General features: G+C 35.1%; 1 protein-coding gene across 1 annotated transcript in view; it reads right to left on the bottom strand.

The window, feature by feature from the left end:
* The window catches only part of HMCN1 (hemicentin 1), a 518,244-nt gene that overhangs the window by 184,953 nt on the left and 314,784 nt on the right, over nucleotides 1-18,507 (bottom strand). The window contains exons 37-40 of the mRNA XM_059937996.1: nucleotides 5,124-5,225; nucleotides 4,050-4,226; nucleotides 3,353-3,504; nucleotides 2,106-2,229 (exon numbers count right to left, since the gene is read on the bottom strand). Coding sequence (XP_059793979.1) covers nucleotides 2,106-2,229; nucleotides 3,353-3,504; nucleotides 4,050-4,226; nucleotides 5,124-5,225 — 555 coding nt within the window. The remainder of the gene's footprint in view (nucleotides 1-2,105; nucleotides 2,230-3,352; nucleotides 3,505-4,049; nucleotides 4,227-5,123; nucleotides 5,226-18,507) is intronic.

The raw sequence follows: 18,507 nt of genomic DNA, 5'->3' as shown, positions 1-18,507 counted from the left end.
TACCCTTTAGATCCTCAGCTTCCTTAGATGTTATCCCTAGTCTGCTTTGAGGTCATGTTGCTTAGGAAGGGGTGTGTTGTGTCTGTTTCTCATCCTATGCATTATACTTGTGAAATGTAATTACACAAGTCAGAATTGCCACAGGGTTATGTTTGTTGAGACACCGGGGAGTGTGTGATCTCTAAGAAAGTTCTACAGGAATCCAAATCATTTAAAAACTCTATTCTCATGTTTCAGCACCTAAGAGTATGGTGATGCATGCTGCGAATTTATACCAGGGAGAAACAGTTTTAATGAACTACTCTTGTAATTGTAGGGAAAGCTATTTTACACAATGTCTGCTCCTCCTACACCACCACACTCTACAATGTAAATCTGACGGACACTTACCTCTGAGGCTGCAGACTCATTATGTACCAAATAGATCCAAGATTGCCAAGGTTACTACCACAAATTTAGGAATATAATAGAGGGACATAATACTAATAGTAGAGCATAGATTGGAAGCTAATTTCACAGTAAAAACCTGTTTTAATCTGGCACTTCTTTAACATTTAAAATATATACACACAGCAAGCTACTAAACACATACGCACATTCTAAAACATACGTATGGGCTGGCTAGCCACTTGACTTTTATAACAGAGGGAAGATTCTGGTTTTCAGACTAAAAAGGTAGTATGGGAGTATCTTAACAAATGATAAAAAATAGTCATGCACATCTTCATAACTCCTGAAAAATATCAACTCTCTATCACCTTCCAGGTCCACTTTTGACACTAACCAGTGCAGAAATGGAAGGAGCCAATCCCAGATTTTCAGTGTTGACTAAAACCCGTTGAATACTGATGTCAGTCCTCTGCTTGCTTGCTCATGATTGAAGGACCTATTGTGTCACATACTTAGATTGAGGTATCATTCTCTAAGGATAGTTTAGATTGGAAACATTCCAGTTCTTCATAAAGCATAAAAGTGACCCATTTAAGGGAAGGAGTTAGATTCCTTGCAGTTGGGCATTTTAGACCCTCTGTTATCTCGGACACAGAGCGCCAGCTGGAGGCTAGATACAGACCCATGCCAACTGCAGAAGCTACACAAAAGAGGGATGCATAACGAGCCTTGGGTAATTTATTGATGCCAACTGGGATTTTTTAGCTTAATTAGAGATGCATGGCATCCATGTTGAAACAAGGGGCCTTTTTATTAAAAAATTAGGACTTATTATATAAGTTATTTGTGATGATTACATTTGTTTTGGCAAACTCAAAAAGGGAAGTCAATCCACATGTCCTGGAGGTAAAAAAAAAAAAAAAAAAGTAATATATTTTGAACAGGAGTAAATTATTTGGAAGTGAGGTAGGACTTAGAAGAGAAGGCCTGCATTAAACAGATACTCTTTGAGGACTACAGAACAAATCCATTACTCCAGGAACCAAGAATATAATGCAAATAAAACCCTGAAAAATTTCTAAACGCAAAGGTATACTAAAATGTGGAATGACAAGTGTAATCTATGCATGGAGGCCATTGAGGCCCCAACTTTGCTCCAGGGGCCTCTTGGTGTGATGGAATCAGACCTTTCCTTTTGTACCTTACAGCTGCATCATAGGTAGGAAGAAAAAATACTTGAATTTTGTCTAAGTTTATGTTTAGTTTAACTTTTGCTTCTCAAATATCCTTTAATTCATAGACATAGTACTGACTATAAAATATGCTGATTGTACATATAATTAAAAAGTAAGAAAATCCAGGCTTCGAGTAGAACAGATCAAGAGAGCTACTTGAACAGAGCCTTGTTTTAGGGAGAAGAATATGTCTTCCAAATTGCAAAGATCTCTCCATAGTCATGTTCTTCAGAGGGCTCCATAAAACCAACACCCTACATGCTGGATGTATGCATTTTTAGTTCTCAGAACTTCAATAAAGGAAAATTAAAGTCAAATATAAGGCAGAAAGGGTGAATCTGATTTAACTAACCTTGCAATATTTTGATAATTTCTATTGTTCATAGCTCTTTATTGTCAAAAACTTGCGTAACTTCCTCAATGATATTAGGACTTAAACACAGCTGTATCAGAGCAGAAATAATTATTAAAATGTCTTACCATATACTCTGAGGTCAATGTCCCTTTGTTTCTCCCCAGCAGCATTTACTGCCACGCAGGTGTATCTCCCTGTATCACTGATTTGTGCGCTGGTCAAGGCTAGGATGCGGCCCCCAGACAGAACCTGTTGATGAATAGAAAGCTAAATAACCAATATATCTCCTGAGAACTGTAGGCGTAAACATACTTTTTCAATTATTTTCTGACATTGATCAATTGAACATTTGCCTCTAGAAGCATTTTTACTTGGATGTTTTAAAGAGGGCAAGCATCATTTAATCCCCTTCTCATCTTATCTGTGGAGGACGACAGAGGCTAGAACCAAACTTGGTAATAACCACTGAACACAACTCTCTACATACAGGATCAAGTGAAGATCCAACTTTATCAACACTTACTACAGAAAGAGAAAAAGCCACCAGGGGAGAAAGATAAGAAGTGGGAATAAGAGGAGCTAATCCTCCTCTTAATTTTTCTTTGAGAGAACAAGTAAGAAGGTAAAATTAACAGCACAGTAGCAGTCAAATAAATTAATTAGTCACATTCATTGTCCTTTTATCCCATTGATGTAGTTGTACCTTTAATATTGACATGGACTCTGGATAGTCTATGATCTCAAATTCTGCAAGCAATGGATTTTCAAGAAAATTTCAAGAAGTAGAATGGTGGAATAACTATGCTCTCTGCTAAGCAAAGCAAAATTGAAGTACACTTTCAATGAGATAATATGTGTTTCCGTATTTTAAATTTTGAGTCAGTGCAATGTACTTACATTTTTTTGTCAGACTCAAATTTCACTTCTCATAATGCTGCCTTTATAATTTTTCTTTATATGATGTTTTAGTAGAAATAAATATACTCTGTGTGGTTCTCTGATTATTTCCAGACATTTAAATATAACGTCTACCAAAAAATTCCTGTTTTTATTGTTGATGGACATTTCTTTGCGTAGGGTATCTTTTATGGTGGTGGCAGAGAGTGGGGGGGAAGTAGAAAGTATCTAAAACAATGGTCAAAATACAGCACTACATATGAGATAAGGGAACTCTTAGATATACTGAGCTTTTAATGAATTGTTTAGAAATCACAATTGTGTGCCCATGGTATTTATGGATGTATATGTGTACATGTTTGGATAACATTTGTGAATCCTTGCTCTCCAAATCCCTTTAATAGTTTTACTTGTTTATACTTCCTGTATTGAATAATTAGATGGTAGATTTCACTTAAGGAATGACAGAGAGTACCTGTATCCCATTAGTGAAACTAGCGACAGGGCTCCCATCTTTCAACCAGGTCAGACTTGGGGCAGGGATACCTCTGGCTTCACATTCTAACCTCACCAGGTTATTAACTACCACTGACACCATGTTATTGCTGCCAGAAATTGATGGGGGCACTGAAAAGGAATAAAAAAATAAATAAAATTAAGATATGTTAACATCATGGAATATTACATCTCAAAATAATAAAACTATATGTTGTGTCCACAGTAATATGTTTTACATTTTTATTTCTTGATTTCCAGGCTTTGTGTGTATCTGTGTATGTTTCCTTACACTATATCCACTCTAGTATGTTAACTATGAACTACTCTTAAAAGCATTATTAGAGATAATAACTTAGAAACATTTCTTGAACTAAAACCTATGATTCTGACAGACAATATTTACAAACAGGGCCATTGTCATTGGCTGATAAGACTGTTGATGACTATTTGCAACAATTCATCTAAAGAAAACTTAAGTTCAATAGCATGTGAAAATAGAGCATTTAATGGGAATCAGAAAATATAAACGCTTATCAGTTTTAGAACACTGCATTCTTAAGTAAAGATGACAATAATACATTCTGTTAAATATTTACACTAGAATTCTATAGATGCACTTAATCATTTTGAATGCTTCTTCACCCCAGGATGAATCTAGGAGAAGTAGCACTAACCATGGACCTGTAGACTATAAAATAACTCTGTAGCTCCAGCTGAGTTGATGGCCACACATTTATATATGCCAGCATCTGTGATCTGGGTGCTTTCGATATTGATGATCTGTCCTCTGTTCAAGAAAGTCATGCTACTGGAACCTAATAGTGGACGATTATCTTTGTACCATGTAATAGCTGCAAGGGGAAGAGGACAGAAACCCATCTTTTTAAAACTTTTCATTTAAAAGCTCAATACACACACTAAATCGAAGCTTAACTACAACAGTAACAATTGCTTTATTCTTATGCTTATCATCTTAGTTTAATCTGTTTAATTATCTCTTTAGGGTTGACTTTTAGGAGGAGGTAAACTTTAGAAAAACATGAATAGCCAATCCAATATAAGAGTCCTGAAGTGAACTTATAAAAATAATATTCTTTACATTATCTCTAATGTATTGGGTTGGCCAAAAAGTTCATTTGGGTTTTGCCATACAATCTTACAGAAAAACCTGAACGAACTTTTTGGCCAATCCAATATCAGTATTTGTTTGATAGCAAACTTTTAACTGATTCTTTTTCTTTTGGTGTAGTATATATTCCTCTCATCTATAAAATTTTGTTTATGCATCTAATCAAAACCAAACACTATACATACTGTTAGCCTCAAAATTTTTATATTATTATTGATTTGTATGAATAACTTACTGGTGATGAAAATCAACAAAATAATAGTCTCATCAAATGAATGATTTATAAAGATAATCAATTGAGACTAGATAAAAATATATTTTTCAACAAAAATTTATATGCAATACCATTGTGGGTTTTGTGGCCATAGTAAGGACAATAAGATAATTATTCACATATTTCTACATTGTTTAAATGGGTAAATTATTTCATGTAGTTAAAAGCAATGAAAATTCAAAAATATCATCTACCTAACGATATCCTTATCAATGTTTTACCCTTGAAATATATTCTATAATATTTCCCTTATTAGTAATTACTATATTATGCTTATAAACAGATTTAGCAATTCGCAGAAATCTTAAAATGTTAATAAGTTACAGAGTCCACAAACAAACCTACCAGGAGAGGGATTTCCAGTTGCCTTACACTCCAGCTGTATGGGGTTGTTCACTACCACGGTCTCATTCAGCATCTTCCCTGCATCCTCCAGACTGGGTGGTTCTGTAAGAAGCCCAAACAGATAATTAGCAAACACAAATAGGATATTTAAACTGAAATTGTTTGCTCACTGGGAATTCTCATTTCTTTCTTTCTTTCACTTATATACAATGATATATTTGGAATAAAACTAAAGTATACTATTAAGTAGTACTGAAGAACAGGATGGAAAAAGATGTTAATAGGTTTTCGGATCATCCATTTCTCTATGCCTAGACAGGAAAAGCCTTAGAATTGTAGATTAGTAGAGCAGTAAAAGAAAGTTAAAGGAGTATTTTTTTTAATTCCAATAAATCTGACTGGTCTGATGATGAATTGCCTTTACCAAGAAGTAATCTAACACATTTGAACTCTTTCAGGGAAGGACATGGGTATTCCTCAAAATATCTGACTTTACCTTAGTAAGTACTATCTTAAACCATTTCAGAGGGATTAAAATCATTTTTTGTTTGTTTATTAGAGTTTTTTCTTTTGATATGAAAGTTACAATTAAACTGTTAGTAAAATAAAACAGAAAACTACATTTTCAACTTTAAATAATCACAGATAATGCTGCTCTATTTTTAATGTATTTATAAAGTAGGAATTCAGAAAGTCTAAGAGGCATAGTGTAAAAGTAATGACAACTTAGAACAGCAATGCCATACATCTTCTCCTATCTCAAGGAGTGTAGGAGGGATGCCAGGAGAAAAACAAAAGTACAAGTAAACTAGAGATCTTATCTTACTTGGAAAAGATGCTACAGATATGTTTGCTTTAAGTTTTATATAAAAATACATTTTAAAGATTTGCTAAATTTAACTTATCCAATGCATGAGAGCCCCTGACCTCTGCCTCATATACAATTAAACAATTGATCTATTAATCTAGCAAAAACAGAGAAAGGGGAAAGGAGAAAAGGGAACAAGAAAAATGATGAGAACTAAATAAGATGGCAGAAATAAAATCAAATATATAAATCAAGAGCATAAATGTGAATCAGTTCATTTTCTTGGTCAATAGAGAATGACTTAACACTATTTGAGGGTTAACAGTATTTTTTAAAAATTAAAAAGCAAAAGTAAAACAATTGCAAAAATGTTGACAATAAAGAGCTGGACAAAGGTATACCAGAACAAGTGTGATATCAATTTCTGACAAACTGTTATACAAGGCAAAAATAATGCTTTCTATTGACTGAACTGTTACAATTCAGAAAGAATCCACTATAATGATAATGCTTTATGCACTGAATAAAAAGGCAAAAATTGTTAAATAGCAGAGAAAATTTGAAAAACCGAAAAGTACTATATTTTAGTACACCTTTCTTAGAAATTAACTATGCAGTGAAACAAAAAATAAAGTTACAAAGAATTTGAGAACTAAAATTACCCATCCATACTGTATGTGTGTATGTATATTACATATATACACATACACATATGTATTAGTGTATTTATGGTTAACAAAGAATATGTATTATTTTCAAATGCCAACAGAATATTTTCAAAACAGACTATATATTAGGCCATAAAAAAAGTCAATAAAGCATTTATAACCACAAGTTAATAAAACCATAATAAAAAAAAAAGAGAACTCAGTAATAAAATATAAAGTTCTCTACATGGAGAAAAAATTTATTAAAAAGGAAATCAAAAGTATAGAAGTAGAAAAAATAAATTAGAATGAGACTGATTAAAAACTAAAACCTATGGAATGTCACTAAACAGTACATTACTCAAAGAAAATCTTAAAGCCCTAATTAATATATTAAAAACTAAGAAATAATGAAAATAAATGTTCCAATCATTCAACTCAGATTCCATAAAAAGACCAATAAAATAAGCCAAAGAAGTCAGGAATAAAGAAATAATAAAAATAAAAGCAGAAGACTACACCAAAGAAAACAAACAAGCAAAAGAAATAACAAAAGAAGACAATAAAACTCAAAGCTGGTTTTTGACAAGTTTAAAATAAAGTCTGTCCTCAAAAGTAGATGTTCTTGTGAGTCATATTTGTTTTCTTGGAAGTTGTTCCTAAAGACAAAGCCTAGACTCCACTCCTCCTTCATACCTGTAGTTCCTTTGTATCCATCTAATGAAATGTATTAACCCCTCCTGCTTGAAATGCCTAAAATGTTTCTGTTTTCTGCACTAAATTCTGATTTATGATATGGTATTTAAGGACAAAAGACCTTTAAATATGGCTATCTGACTTTTCCAACTGGAAAGGAAAAATAATTAATCCATGGCGCATTCTTTCAAAACTGTTATATAAATACTAACTTGAAGCCTTCTGGACTAAAGTGATCACTGAAGGCTTTGACAGACTATGCAGCAACTGCAATAAAACAACATGGTAAGAATAAGAAATAAAAGAGCTGTGGAGTGGGCTGGCTATTTTTCATTCCACTAAAGGACTGAAAGAAAAAAAGATTAGATGTCAGCAAGAATGGCAGAGTAAAGACTGAAAATCCATGCCTCCATTAGAAAACAAAAAAGAACACTGGAAAAATTATCAAAACCAACTTTTTCACAACTCTGGAAATTAACCAAAGGCTTGCAATAATTAAAGTGCTTATTCAAGAAAAACAGCAAAATCTAATTAAGAACAACAAGGTTGATGACATTTTATCTCATTCTATTCCCATCACTCTCTCCCTACCTCAGCAGTAAGCTTGAAAGCAAAGAGCTCTGCAACCACAGTGAAAAAAGCAGCCAAGTAGAAACTGGATAGTAGAATGCGTTTGGTGCTACCTAAAAGGTTCCTGGAAGGACCTTCAAGAGGGCGGAGGAGTAGGACGATGGAGATCAACTTCCTCCCCACAAATACATCAAAAATACACCTACATGTGGACCAACTCCTACAGAACACCTACTGAACGGTGGCAGAAGACCTCAGACTTCCCAAAAGGCAAGAAACTCTCCACGTACATGGCCGTGTGGCTGACAGTCTTGGTGTTCCAGCTGGGTGTCAGGCCTGAGCCTCTAAGGAGAGAGCTGAGTTCAGGACATTGGACCACCAGAGACCTCCCAGCCCCACGTAATATCAATCAGCGAGAGGTCTCCCAGAGATCTCTGTCTCAATGCTAAGACCCAGCTCCACTCAATGACCAGCAAGCTCCAGTGCTGGACACCCTATGCCAAACAACTAGCAAGACAGGAACACAACCCCATCCATTAGCAGAGAGGCTGCCTAAAATCATAATAAGCTCACAGACACCCCAAAACACACCACCGGACACGGTCCTACCCACGAGAAAGACAAGATCCAGCTTCATCCACCAGAACACAGGAACCAGTCCCCTCCACCAGGAAGCCTAAAAAACCCACCAAACCAACCTTATCCACTGGGGACAGACACCAAAAACAACGGGAACTACGACCGTGCAGCCTGCGAAAAGGAGACCCCAAACACAGTAAGTTAAGCAAAATGAGAAGACAGAGAAACACACAGCAGATGAAGGAGCAAGGTAAGAACCCACCAGTCCAAACAAATGCAGAGGGAATAGGCAGTCTACCTGAAAAAGAATTCAGAGTAATGATAGTAAAGATGATCCAAAATCTTGGAAACAGAATGAAGAAAATACGGAGACGGAGACATTAAAACCTCTACAGACAAACAAAAACTAAGAGAATTCAGCACCACCAAACCAGCTTTACAACAAATGCTAAAGGAACTTCTCTAGGCAGGAAACACAAGAGAAGGAAAAGACCTACAAAAACAATTAAGAAAATGGTAACAGGAACATACATATTGATAATTACCTTAAATGTAAATGGATTAAATGCTCCAACCAAAAGACACAGACTGGCTGAATGGATACAAAAACAAGACATGTATACATGCTGTCTACAAGAGACCCACTTCAGACCTAGGGACACATACAGACTGAAAGTGAGGCAATGGAAAAAGATATTCCATGCAAATGGAAATCAAAAGAAAGCTGGAGTAGCAATTCTCATACCAGACAATAGAATTTAAAATAAAGACTATTACAAGAGACAAAGAAGGACACTACATAATGATCAAGGGATCAATCCAAGAAGAAGATATAACAATTGTAAATATTTATGCACCCGACATAGGAGCACATCAGTACATAAGGCAAATGCTAACAGCCATAAAAGGGGAAATTGACAGTAACACAATAATAGTAGGGGGTTTTAACACTACACTTTCACCAATGGACAGATCATCCCAAATGAAAATAAATAAGGAAACACAAGCTTTAAATGATACATTAAACAAGATGGACTTAATTGATATTTATAGGACATTCCACCCAAAAACAACAGAATACACTTTCTTCTCAAGTGTTCATGGAACATTCTCCAGGATAGATCATATCTTGGGTCACAAATCAAGCCTTGGTAAATTTAAGAAAATTGAAATCGTATCAAGTATCTTTACTGACCAAAATGCTATGAGTAGATATCAATTACAGGAAAAAACTGTATGAAACACAAACACAAGGAGGCTAAAGAATGCGCTACTAAATAACAAAGAGATACTGAAGAAATCAAAAACTACATAGAAACAAATGACAATGAAAACACGACAACCCAAAACCTATGGGATGCAGCAAAAGAAGTTCTAAGAGGGAACTTTATAGCAATACAATCCTACCTCAAGAAACAAGAAAAATCTCAAATAAACAACCTAACATTACACCTAAAGCAAATAAAGAAAGAAGAACAAAAAAACCCCAAAGTTAGCAGAAGGAAAGAAATCATAAAGATCAGATCAGAAATAAATGAAAAAGAAAAGAAGGAAATGATAGCAAAGATCAATAAAACTAAAGCTCGTTCTTTGAGAAGATAAACAAAATTGATAAACCATTAGCCAGACTCACCAGGAGGAAAAGGGAGAAGACTCAAATCAACAGAATTAGAAATGAAAAAGAAGAAGTAACAACCGACACTGCAGAAATACAAAGGATCATGAGAGATTACTACAGCAACTATATGCCAATAAAATGGACAACCTGGAAGAAATGGACAAATTCTTAGAAAAGCACAACCTTCCAAGACTGAACCAGGAAGAAATAGAAAATATAAACAGACCATTCACAGCACAGAAATTGAGAGTGTGATTAACAATCTTCCAACAAACAAAAGTCCAGGACCAGATGGCTTCACAAGCAAATTCTGTCAAACATTTAGAGAAGAGCTAACACCCATCCTTCTCAAACTCTTCCAAAATATAGGAGAGGGAGGAACACTCCCATCCTCATTCTACAAGGCCACCATCACCCTGATACCAAAACCGAAGATGTCACAAAAAAAGAAAACTACAGGCCAATATCACTGATGAAGATAGATGCAAAAATCCTCAACAAAATACTAGCAAACAGAATCCAACAGCACATTAAAAGGATCATATACCATGATCAAGTGGGGATTATCCCAAGAATGCAAGGATTCTTCAACATACGCACATCAATGTGATACACCATATTAACAAACTGAAGGATAAAAACCATATGATCATCTCAATAGGTGCAAAAAAAGCTTTTGACAAAATTCAACACCCATTTATGATAAAAACTCTCCAGAAAGTAGGCATAGAGGGAACTTACCTCAACATAATAAAGGCCATATATGACAAACCCACAGCCAACATCATTCTCGATGGTGAAAAACTGAAACCATTTCCTCTTAAATCAGGAACAAGACAAGAATGGCCACTCTCACCACTATTATTCGACACAGTTTCAGAAGTTTTAGCCACAGCAATCAGAGAAGAAAAAGAAATAAATGAATCCAAATCGGAAAAGAAGACGTAAAGCTGTCACTGTTTGCAGATGACATGATACTATACATAGAGAATCCTGAAGATGCTACCAGAAAACTACTAGAGCTAATCAATGAATTTGGTAAATTAGCAGGATACAAAATTAATGAACAGAAATCTCTTGCATTCCTGAACACTAATGATGAAAAATCTGAAAGAGAAATTAAGAAAACAATCCCATTTACCATTGCAACAAAAAGAATAAAATACCTAGGTATAAACCTACCTAAGGAGCCAAAAGACCTGTATGCAGAAAACCATAAGACAGTGATGAAAGAAATTAAAGATGATACAAACAGATGGAGAGATATAACATGTTCTTGGATGGGAAGAGTCAGCATTGTGAAAATGACTATACTACCCAAAGCAATCTACAGATTCAGTGCAATCCCTATCAAACTACCAATGGCATTTTTCATAGAATGAGAACAAAAAATTTCACAATTTGTATGGAAACACCAAAGACCCTAAATAGCCAAAGCAATCTTGAGAAAGAAAAATGGAGCGGGAGCAATGAAACTCCCTGACTTCAGAGTATACTAAGCTACAGTAATCCAGACAATAAGGTACTGGCACAAAAACAGAAATATAGATCAATGGAACAGGATAAAAAGCCCAGAGATAAACCCACACACCTACAGTCAATTAATGTCTGACAAAGGAGGCAAGGATATACAATGGAGAAAAGACAGCCTCTTCAATAAGTAGTGCTGGGAAAACTGGGCAGCTACATGTAAAAGAATGAAATTAGAACACTCCCTAACACTATACAAAAAAATAAACTAAAAATGGATTAAAGACCTAAATGTTAGACCAGACACTATAAAACTCTCAGAGGAAAACATAGGAAAAACACACTTTGACATCAACCACAGCAAGATCTTTTTTGACCCACCTCCTAAAGTAACTGAAATAAAAGCAAAATAAACAAATGGGACCTAATGAAAGTTAAAAGCTTTTGCACAGCAAAGGAAACTATAAACAAGATGAAAAGACAACCCTCAGAATGGGAGAGAACATTTGCAAACGAGTCAATGGACAAAGGATTAATCTTCAAAATATATAAACAGCTCATGCAGCTCCATATTAAAAAAACAAACAACCCAATCCAAAAATGGGCAGAAGACCTAAATAGACATTTCTCCAAAGGAGACATACAGATGGCCAAGAGGCACATGAAAAGCTGCTCAACATCACTAATTATTAGAGAAATGCAAATCAAAACTACAATGAGGGATCACCTCACACTGGTTAGAATGGGCATCATCAGAAAATCTACAAACAACAAATGTTGGACAGGTTGTGGGGAAAAGGAAACCCTCTTACACTGTTAGTGGGAATGTAAATTGATACAGCTACTATGGAGGACAGTATGGACTTTCCTTAAAAAACTGAAAATGGCATTACCATCTGACCCAGCAATCCCACTACTGGGCATATACCCAGAGAAAACCATAATCCAAAAAGACACATGTACCCCAATGTTCATTGCAGCACTATTTACAATAGCCGGGTCATGGAAGCAACCTAAATGCCCATTGACAGACAAATGGATAAAGAAGATGTGGTACATATATACAATGGAATATTACTTGGCCAGAAAAAGGAATGAAACTGGGTCATTTGTAGAGATGTGGATGGACCCAGAGAGTGTCATACAGAGTAAAGTAAGTCAGATAGAGAAAAACAAATATCATATATTAATGCATGTATGTGGAATCTAGAAAAAAGTTACAGATGAACCAGATTGCAAGGCAGAAATAGAGACACAGATGTAGGGAACAAACTTATGGACACCAAGGAGGGAAAGCAGGGGTGGGTGGTGGTGGGATAAACTGGGCAATTGGGTTTGACATATATACACTAATATGTATAAAATAGATAACTAATAAGAACCTGCTGTATAAAAAATAAAGAAATAAAATAAAACTCAAAAAAAACAAAAAAAGAGCATGGGTAGGGACTTTCCTGGTAGCACAGTGGTTAAGAATCTGCCTGCCAATGCAGGGGACACAGATTTGAGCCCTGGTCCAGAAAGATCCCACATGCCGCAGAGCAACTAAGCCCGTGAGCCACAACTACTAAGCCCGTGCCCTGGAACCCACGAGCCACAACTACTGAGCCTGAGTGCAACAACTACTGAAGCCCGCACACCTAGAACCCGTGCTCCGCAACAAGAGAAGCCACTGCAACAAGAAGCCCGTGCACCGCAATGAAGAGTAGCCCCCGTTCACCACACCTAAAGCTCGCGTGCAGAGACTAAGACCCAACACAGCCAAAATTAATTAATTAATTAATTAATTAATTTTAAAAAAAGAGCACTGGTAGAGGTAACTAATAGTAAAGACAGTAAAACTATATATTTTGCATATAACATTTTTTCTCCTCTCTGAATTAAAATACAATAGCATAAAGCAATTATAAATATGTAGTGATAGGCACATGATGAGTAAAGGTGTAACTTGCATGACCATAATAGCACAAAGGAGGGGAAGGGAAGGGACCTATATAGTAGCAAAGTTTTTTATACTATTGAAATTAAATTAGTATTAATCCAAATTATAACATTATTAATTAAGGTGCTAATTGTAATACTCAGGGCAACCACTAAAAGTGAACTCAAAAATATAGTAAAAAAAAGAAAGTATCTATTTAACACAAAAAAGGTAGTAATGGAGGAACATAAAAACAAAAATGACATAATACATATAAAAACACATATAAATGGTAGACATAAATCCTGTCATCTCAGTAATTACGTTAAATGTAAATGTATTAAACACTCAAAGCAAAAGGCAGAAGAGACTAACAGAATGGATTTAAGAAGCAATACGACAATAAAAACACAACCTGACTATATGTTGTCTACAAGTGACAGACTTTAAATTCAAAGACACAAATAGGTTGAAAGTAAAAGGATGGAAAAGATATACCATGCAAACAGTAACCAAGTAAGAATGGACACTCTATACCAATATCAAACAAAGTAGATTTTGAAAGAAAAACTGTCACTAGCAACAAAGTAGGACATTTTAAAATGATACAAAGTATCAATTTATCAAAAAACATATGAGAAAACAACAGAGTCTCATATATTCACAAAACAACAGAGTCTCAAGATACATGGAACTAAACCATGCAGAATCAAAGGGAGAAAGACAATTCAACAATAAAGGTTGGAGATATCAATATTCCACTTGCAATAATGAATAGAACAATTAGACAAAAATCAACAAGAAAATAGAAAATAGTATGAAGTTTCCTCAGAAAATTAAAAATAGAACTACCATATGATCCAGCAATCCCATTTCTGGTTGTATATATGAAGGAAGTAAAATCAGTATCTCAAAGACATATCTGCACTCCTATGTTCATTGTAGCATTATTCACAATAGTTAAGACATGGAAACAACCTAAGTGTCCGTAGACAGATGAAAGGATAATGAGGATGTTATCTTTCTTTCTCTCTCTCTCTCCCCCTCTCTCATGTGTGTGTGTGTGTGTGTGTGTGTGTGTGTGTGTGTATTATATGTATTATCATACAACATATACATATGATGTATGTTGTATATATACATATATATGGTGTGTGTATACACACACACACACACCCACACACACACATAATGGAATATTTTTCAGCCATGAGAAAGCAGGAAATTCTGCCACTTGAAGCAACCTGAGAGAACCTATAAGACATTATGCTAAGTGAAATAAGCCAGACAGAGACAGACAAATACTATATGATCTCTTATATGTGGAATTTAAAAAGAGTTGAACTCATAGAAACTGGTGGAATGGTGATTACCAGGGGCTGGGGGGTGGGGGAAATGGGGAGTTGCTGGTCAAAGGATACAAGCCTTCATTTATAAGATGAATAAGTTCTGGGAAGCTAATGTACAGCATGGTGACTATTCTATTACTAATACTGTATTGCTAAGAGAGTAGATATTAAGTGTTCTCACTACACACTCACAAAAATGGTAACTATGTGAAGTGATGGATGTGTTAATTAACCTGATTGTAGTAATCATTTCACAAAGTATACATGTATCAAATCATCACATTGTACACTTTAAACATATACAATTTTGTTTATCAATTACATCTCAATAAAGTTGGGAGACAAAAAGGAATAAAAAACACAGAGTGGTACTGCCATAAGGATACACACTTAGGCAATGGAATAGAATTGAGATTAGAGAAACACACCCTTACATCTACAGTCAAATGGTTTTCAAAAAGACTGCCAAGCCATTCAATGGGGAAAGATTAGTCTTTTCAATAAATGGTGCTGGTTCATTTTTAGGTTAAAAAGTAAATACAAATATAAATGCTATTATTCCCTTCTAGCATTAAAGAGATGGTCTTGGAAATCTGAATTTAGGTGAACGCTGTTCTAGAAGAAGAATTAGTAAGGTAATAATATCTTACGTTAACAGTAAGAAGATGTCTGCATACTCCAAGCAGAAGATTGAATTCCATTCAACTTAACTGGTTTTTTCCTTTCTTCTAAAAGTTCTAGGCGTATATCACGCCAAAACGAAAATACCTTCTTCTGGACATATTGTGGGTCTAAATTTTGCCTATTATTTTAATCATTCAGAGGCATAAATTCATTATTTCAAACTCTGGTTAAATTTGAATTAATACATAACTGATCTAAAAGTGATTTGGGTGAGATAATACACCTTAACCACCAAAATTATAATATAGTAAATAATAAATTCATCTATACCGAGAAAATAGTATAGTAGAGCCCGGAACTGAAGTTATCCTTTAAAAAAGAAAAAAAATTCCCTATAATATTCTCAAGTCTCCTTTAAGCCACAAGTGAGCTATTAAGCAAAACACAGAAATGCTATAGAAACCTTTTTTTAAGTGGGTGTTAGCAGATGTTAGCCAAGCAAATACTTTAAAATAATAAAATTAAATTAAGGGTGCTCTATTAATGTTTTAACCAGACAGCTAATACAGACTCAAGATGGTTCCTGGCCAACAGTAAAGATAGCAGGACTTTAGACATATTTGTTAAGATGTTGGTACAGTGAGAAGTGCCAGAAGCCAAATATGTGTTTGGCTGAAACAGTCATTAAGCTACTACTTACAGATGATGACTAGGAACCAGGCACCAGGCTAAATTTTTCATGTCTAGTCTTGCGTTTATTCCTCAGAACAACTTCCCTGATTATGGTATTATGTTCATCCTTCCCATTTTACAGATGAGAAAACGGGGCTTTTAAAAAGTTAACATCTAAGCCCACTGTCCTCCAGATATTACTTGAGAGTATAGGAGCCTAAATTCAAAGCTTTTAACCACAACATTCTACTTCTGGGCGCTTCACTTGGTTGATTTCAGCTAGGAAATAATTAAGTGCAGATGAAATGAATGCTTGAGCCATTAGACCCCAAATAATCATTTGTTTGTGGAAACATCTGTCTCACTTGGCAAATATCTGAGGTTTAAATATAATTTCATAGTTTGGTCTAGAGAATTAGAACTTCCAGAATTATGAAACTTTGATCATCAAAAGGACCACCTACTGAGAGCCTCAGCCTTTTATGATTGACAGAACTCCCCCTGGAAAACCCAGGGGATCATGAGAATATTCCTCTTCTCATGATCATGACTTCATCTTCTAGCCCACGAGACCATGCACCCTTACTTTTGGAAACACTTTTTTCCATGTTTGAGAAGAATGGAAGCTTCTACAATCTTTTTTATAGGAAAGCAAAATACTAATCAATCTGAAAGCTGAGTTTCTTTGATTAAATAAATTGATAAATGAACTAAATTAAATAATAGTTGCTTCCCTATAGATTTTTCAATGTCCCTCAATATATAGCACCAGAATTAGATACAACACTTTGGAAGCATTCAGAGAGCAAGAATATAAGAGGGCTACTATAAGCTTCTATTACTGACTTCTAAGATTGATTAGCTTTATTATGAAATTGAATTATCAAATCTACAGTAATTGGAGAGAGCCATTAATACCTCAAGTATTTCAGTGTGTGGTATCTTTAAGCCATTCTATCTCTATTCTTATGCAATTTTTGATGTCAGGTTAACTTGTCATTTTAACCTCTGAGGTCTTTTTGAAATCTCTCAACCCTTAGAAATTCCTATACCTTTTTTAACATCTCCAGTTCTCACCGAAATTATTAATACAAGTATTGAAGAGGACAGAATCAAGTTTGGAGCCATTTTCATCCAATGTGACACTGCCCTCATGAGTGCCAAGATGATACACCAACTTTCTGTTCAGATTCCTGTCACATGCTCTTAGCCAACTACTTCCTCCAAGTTGACCATTATCAGTATTAGATTAGAAATTCACTTCATCATTTATTCTCCCTTCAGGTTGATGAAATGGTGTCCAGACAAGTCAAGATTGTATTAGATGAAACATTTTCAGCTACTAATATATCTTACCTCTATACTATTGCTGATTCGTATGAAGAAGATTGTTTTATATTCTTCATCTAATTTGGTAGTTTTTTTGGGGGGGGGTATAGTTGCTTTACAATGTTGTGTTAGTTTCTGCTGTACAGCAAAGCAAATCAGTTATATGTATACATATATCCCCTCTTTTTTGGACCCATAAACTAGATGAAAAGACAACCCTCAGAATGAGAGAAAATATTTGCAAATGAAGCAACTGACAAGGGATTAATCTCCAAAATGTACAAACAGCTCATGGAACTCAATATCAAAAAAACAAACAACCCAATCAAAAAATGGGTGGAAGACCTAAATAGACATTTCTCCAAGAAAGACATACAGATGGCCAAGAGGCACACGAAAAGATGCTCAACATCACTATTAGAGAAATGTAAATCAAAACTACAATGAGGTATCACCTCACACCGGTCAGAATGGCCATCATCAAAAAATCTACAAACAATAAATGCTGGAGAGGGTGTGGAGAAAAGGGAACCTTCCTACACTGTTGGTGGGAATGTAAATTGATGCAGCCACTATGGAGAAGAGTATGGAGGTTCCTTAAAAAACTAAAAATAGAACTACCATATGACCCAGCAATCCCACTACTGGTCATATACCCTCAGAAAACCATAATTTGGTAGTTTTTAATAAATCCTTACAATGACTAACCTTCTATTTCTCTTTCTTTTCACATTAACTCAGACATCTTCTAGCCTGCATCCCCTGTCTCTGATGATTTTCCATGTCAGTATGTACACTAATTGCATCTCCTGCTAACATACATTGTGTTACCATATTCAGACAGTACATTTATAGACTTGTGTTTTCTTAGGTAGTGAATCTGTTTATTCTATTCTGTTGTTGCTAGGTAGTTGATGGGATACTTGATTTCTTTTATGGATTCTAGTTTTCAGTCATTCTTGACTACACTGGCAAGTCTCCAGGCCAGTCTTTACAGTCTGAGCCAACGTACCTCCACGTAATGGCACAGACTACTTGCATCAGAGATGCTGTTTCAGGAGATGTGGGAATGGGCCCAGGAAGCTGTACTTTTTTTTTTTT

Source organism: Balaenoptera ricei, chromosome 1 (assembly GCF_028023285.1).
Source record: "Balaenoptera ricei isolate mBalRic1 chromosome 1, mBalRic1.hap2, whole genome shotgun sequence".
Taxonomy (NCBI): Eukaryota; Metazoa; Chordata; class Mammalia; order Artiodactyla; family Balaenopteridae; genus Balaenoptera; species Balaenoptera ricei.
The sequence above is the reverse complement of the archived record's forward strand: the minus strand, read 5'-3'. Positions and strand labels throughout refer to the sequence as shown.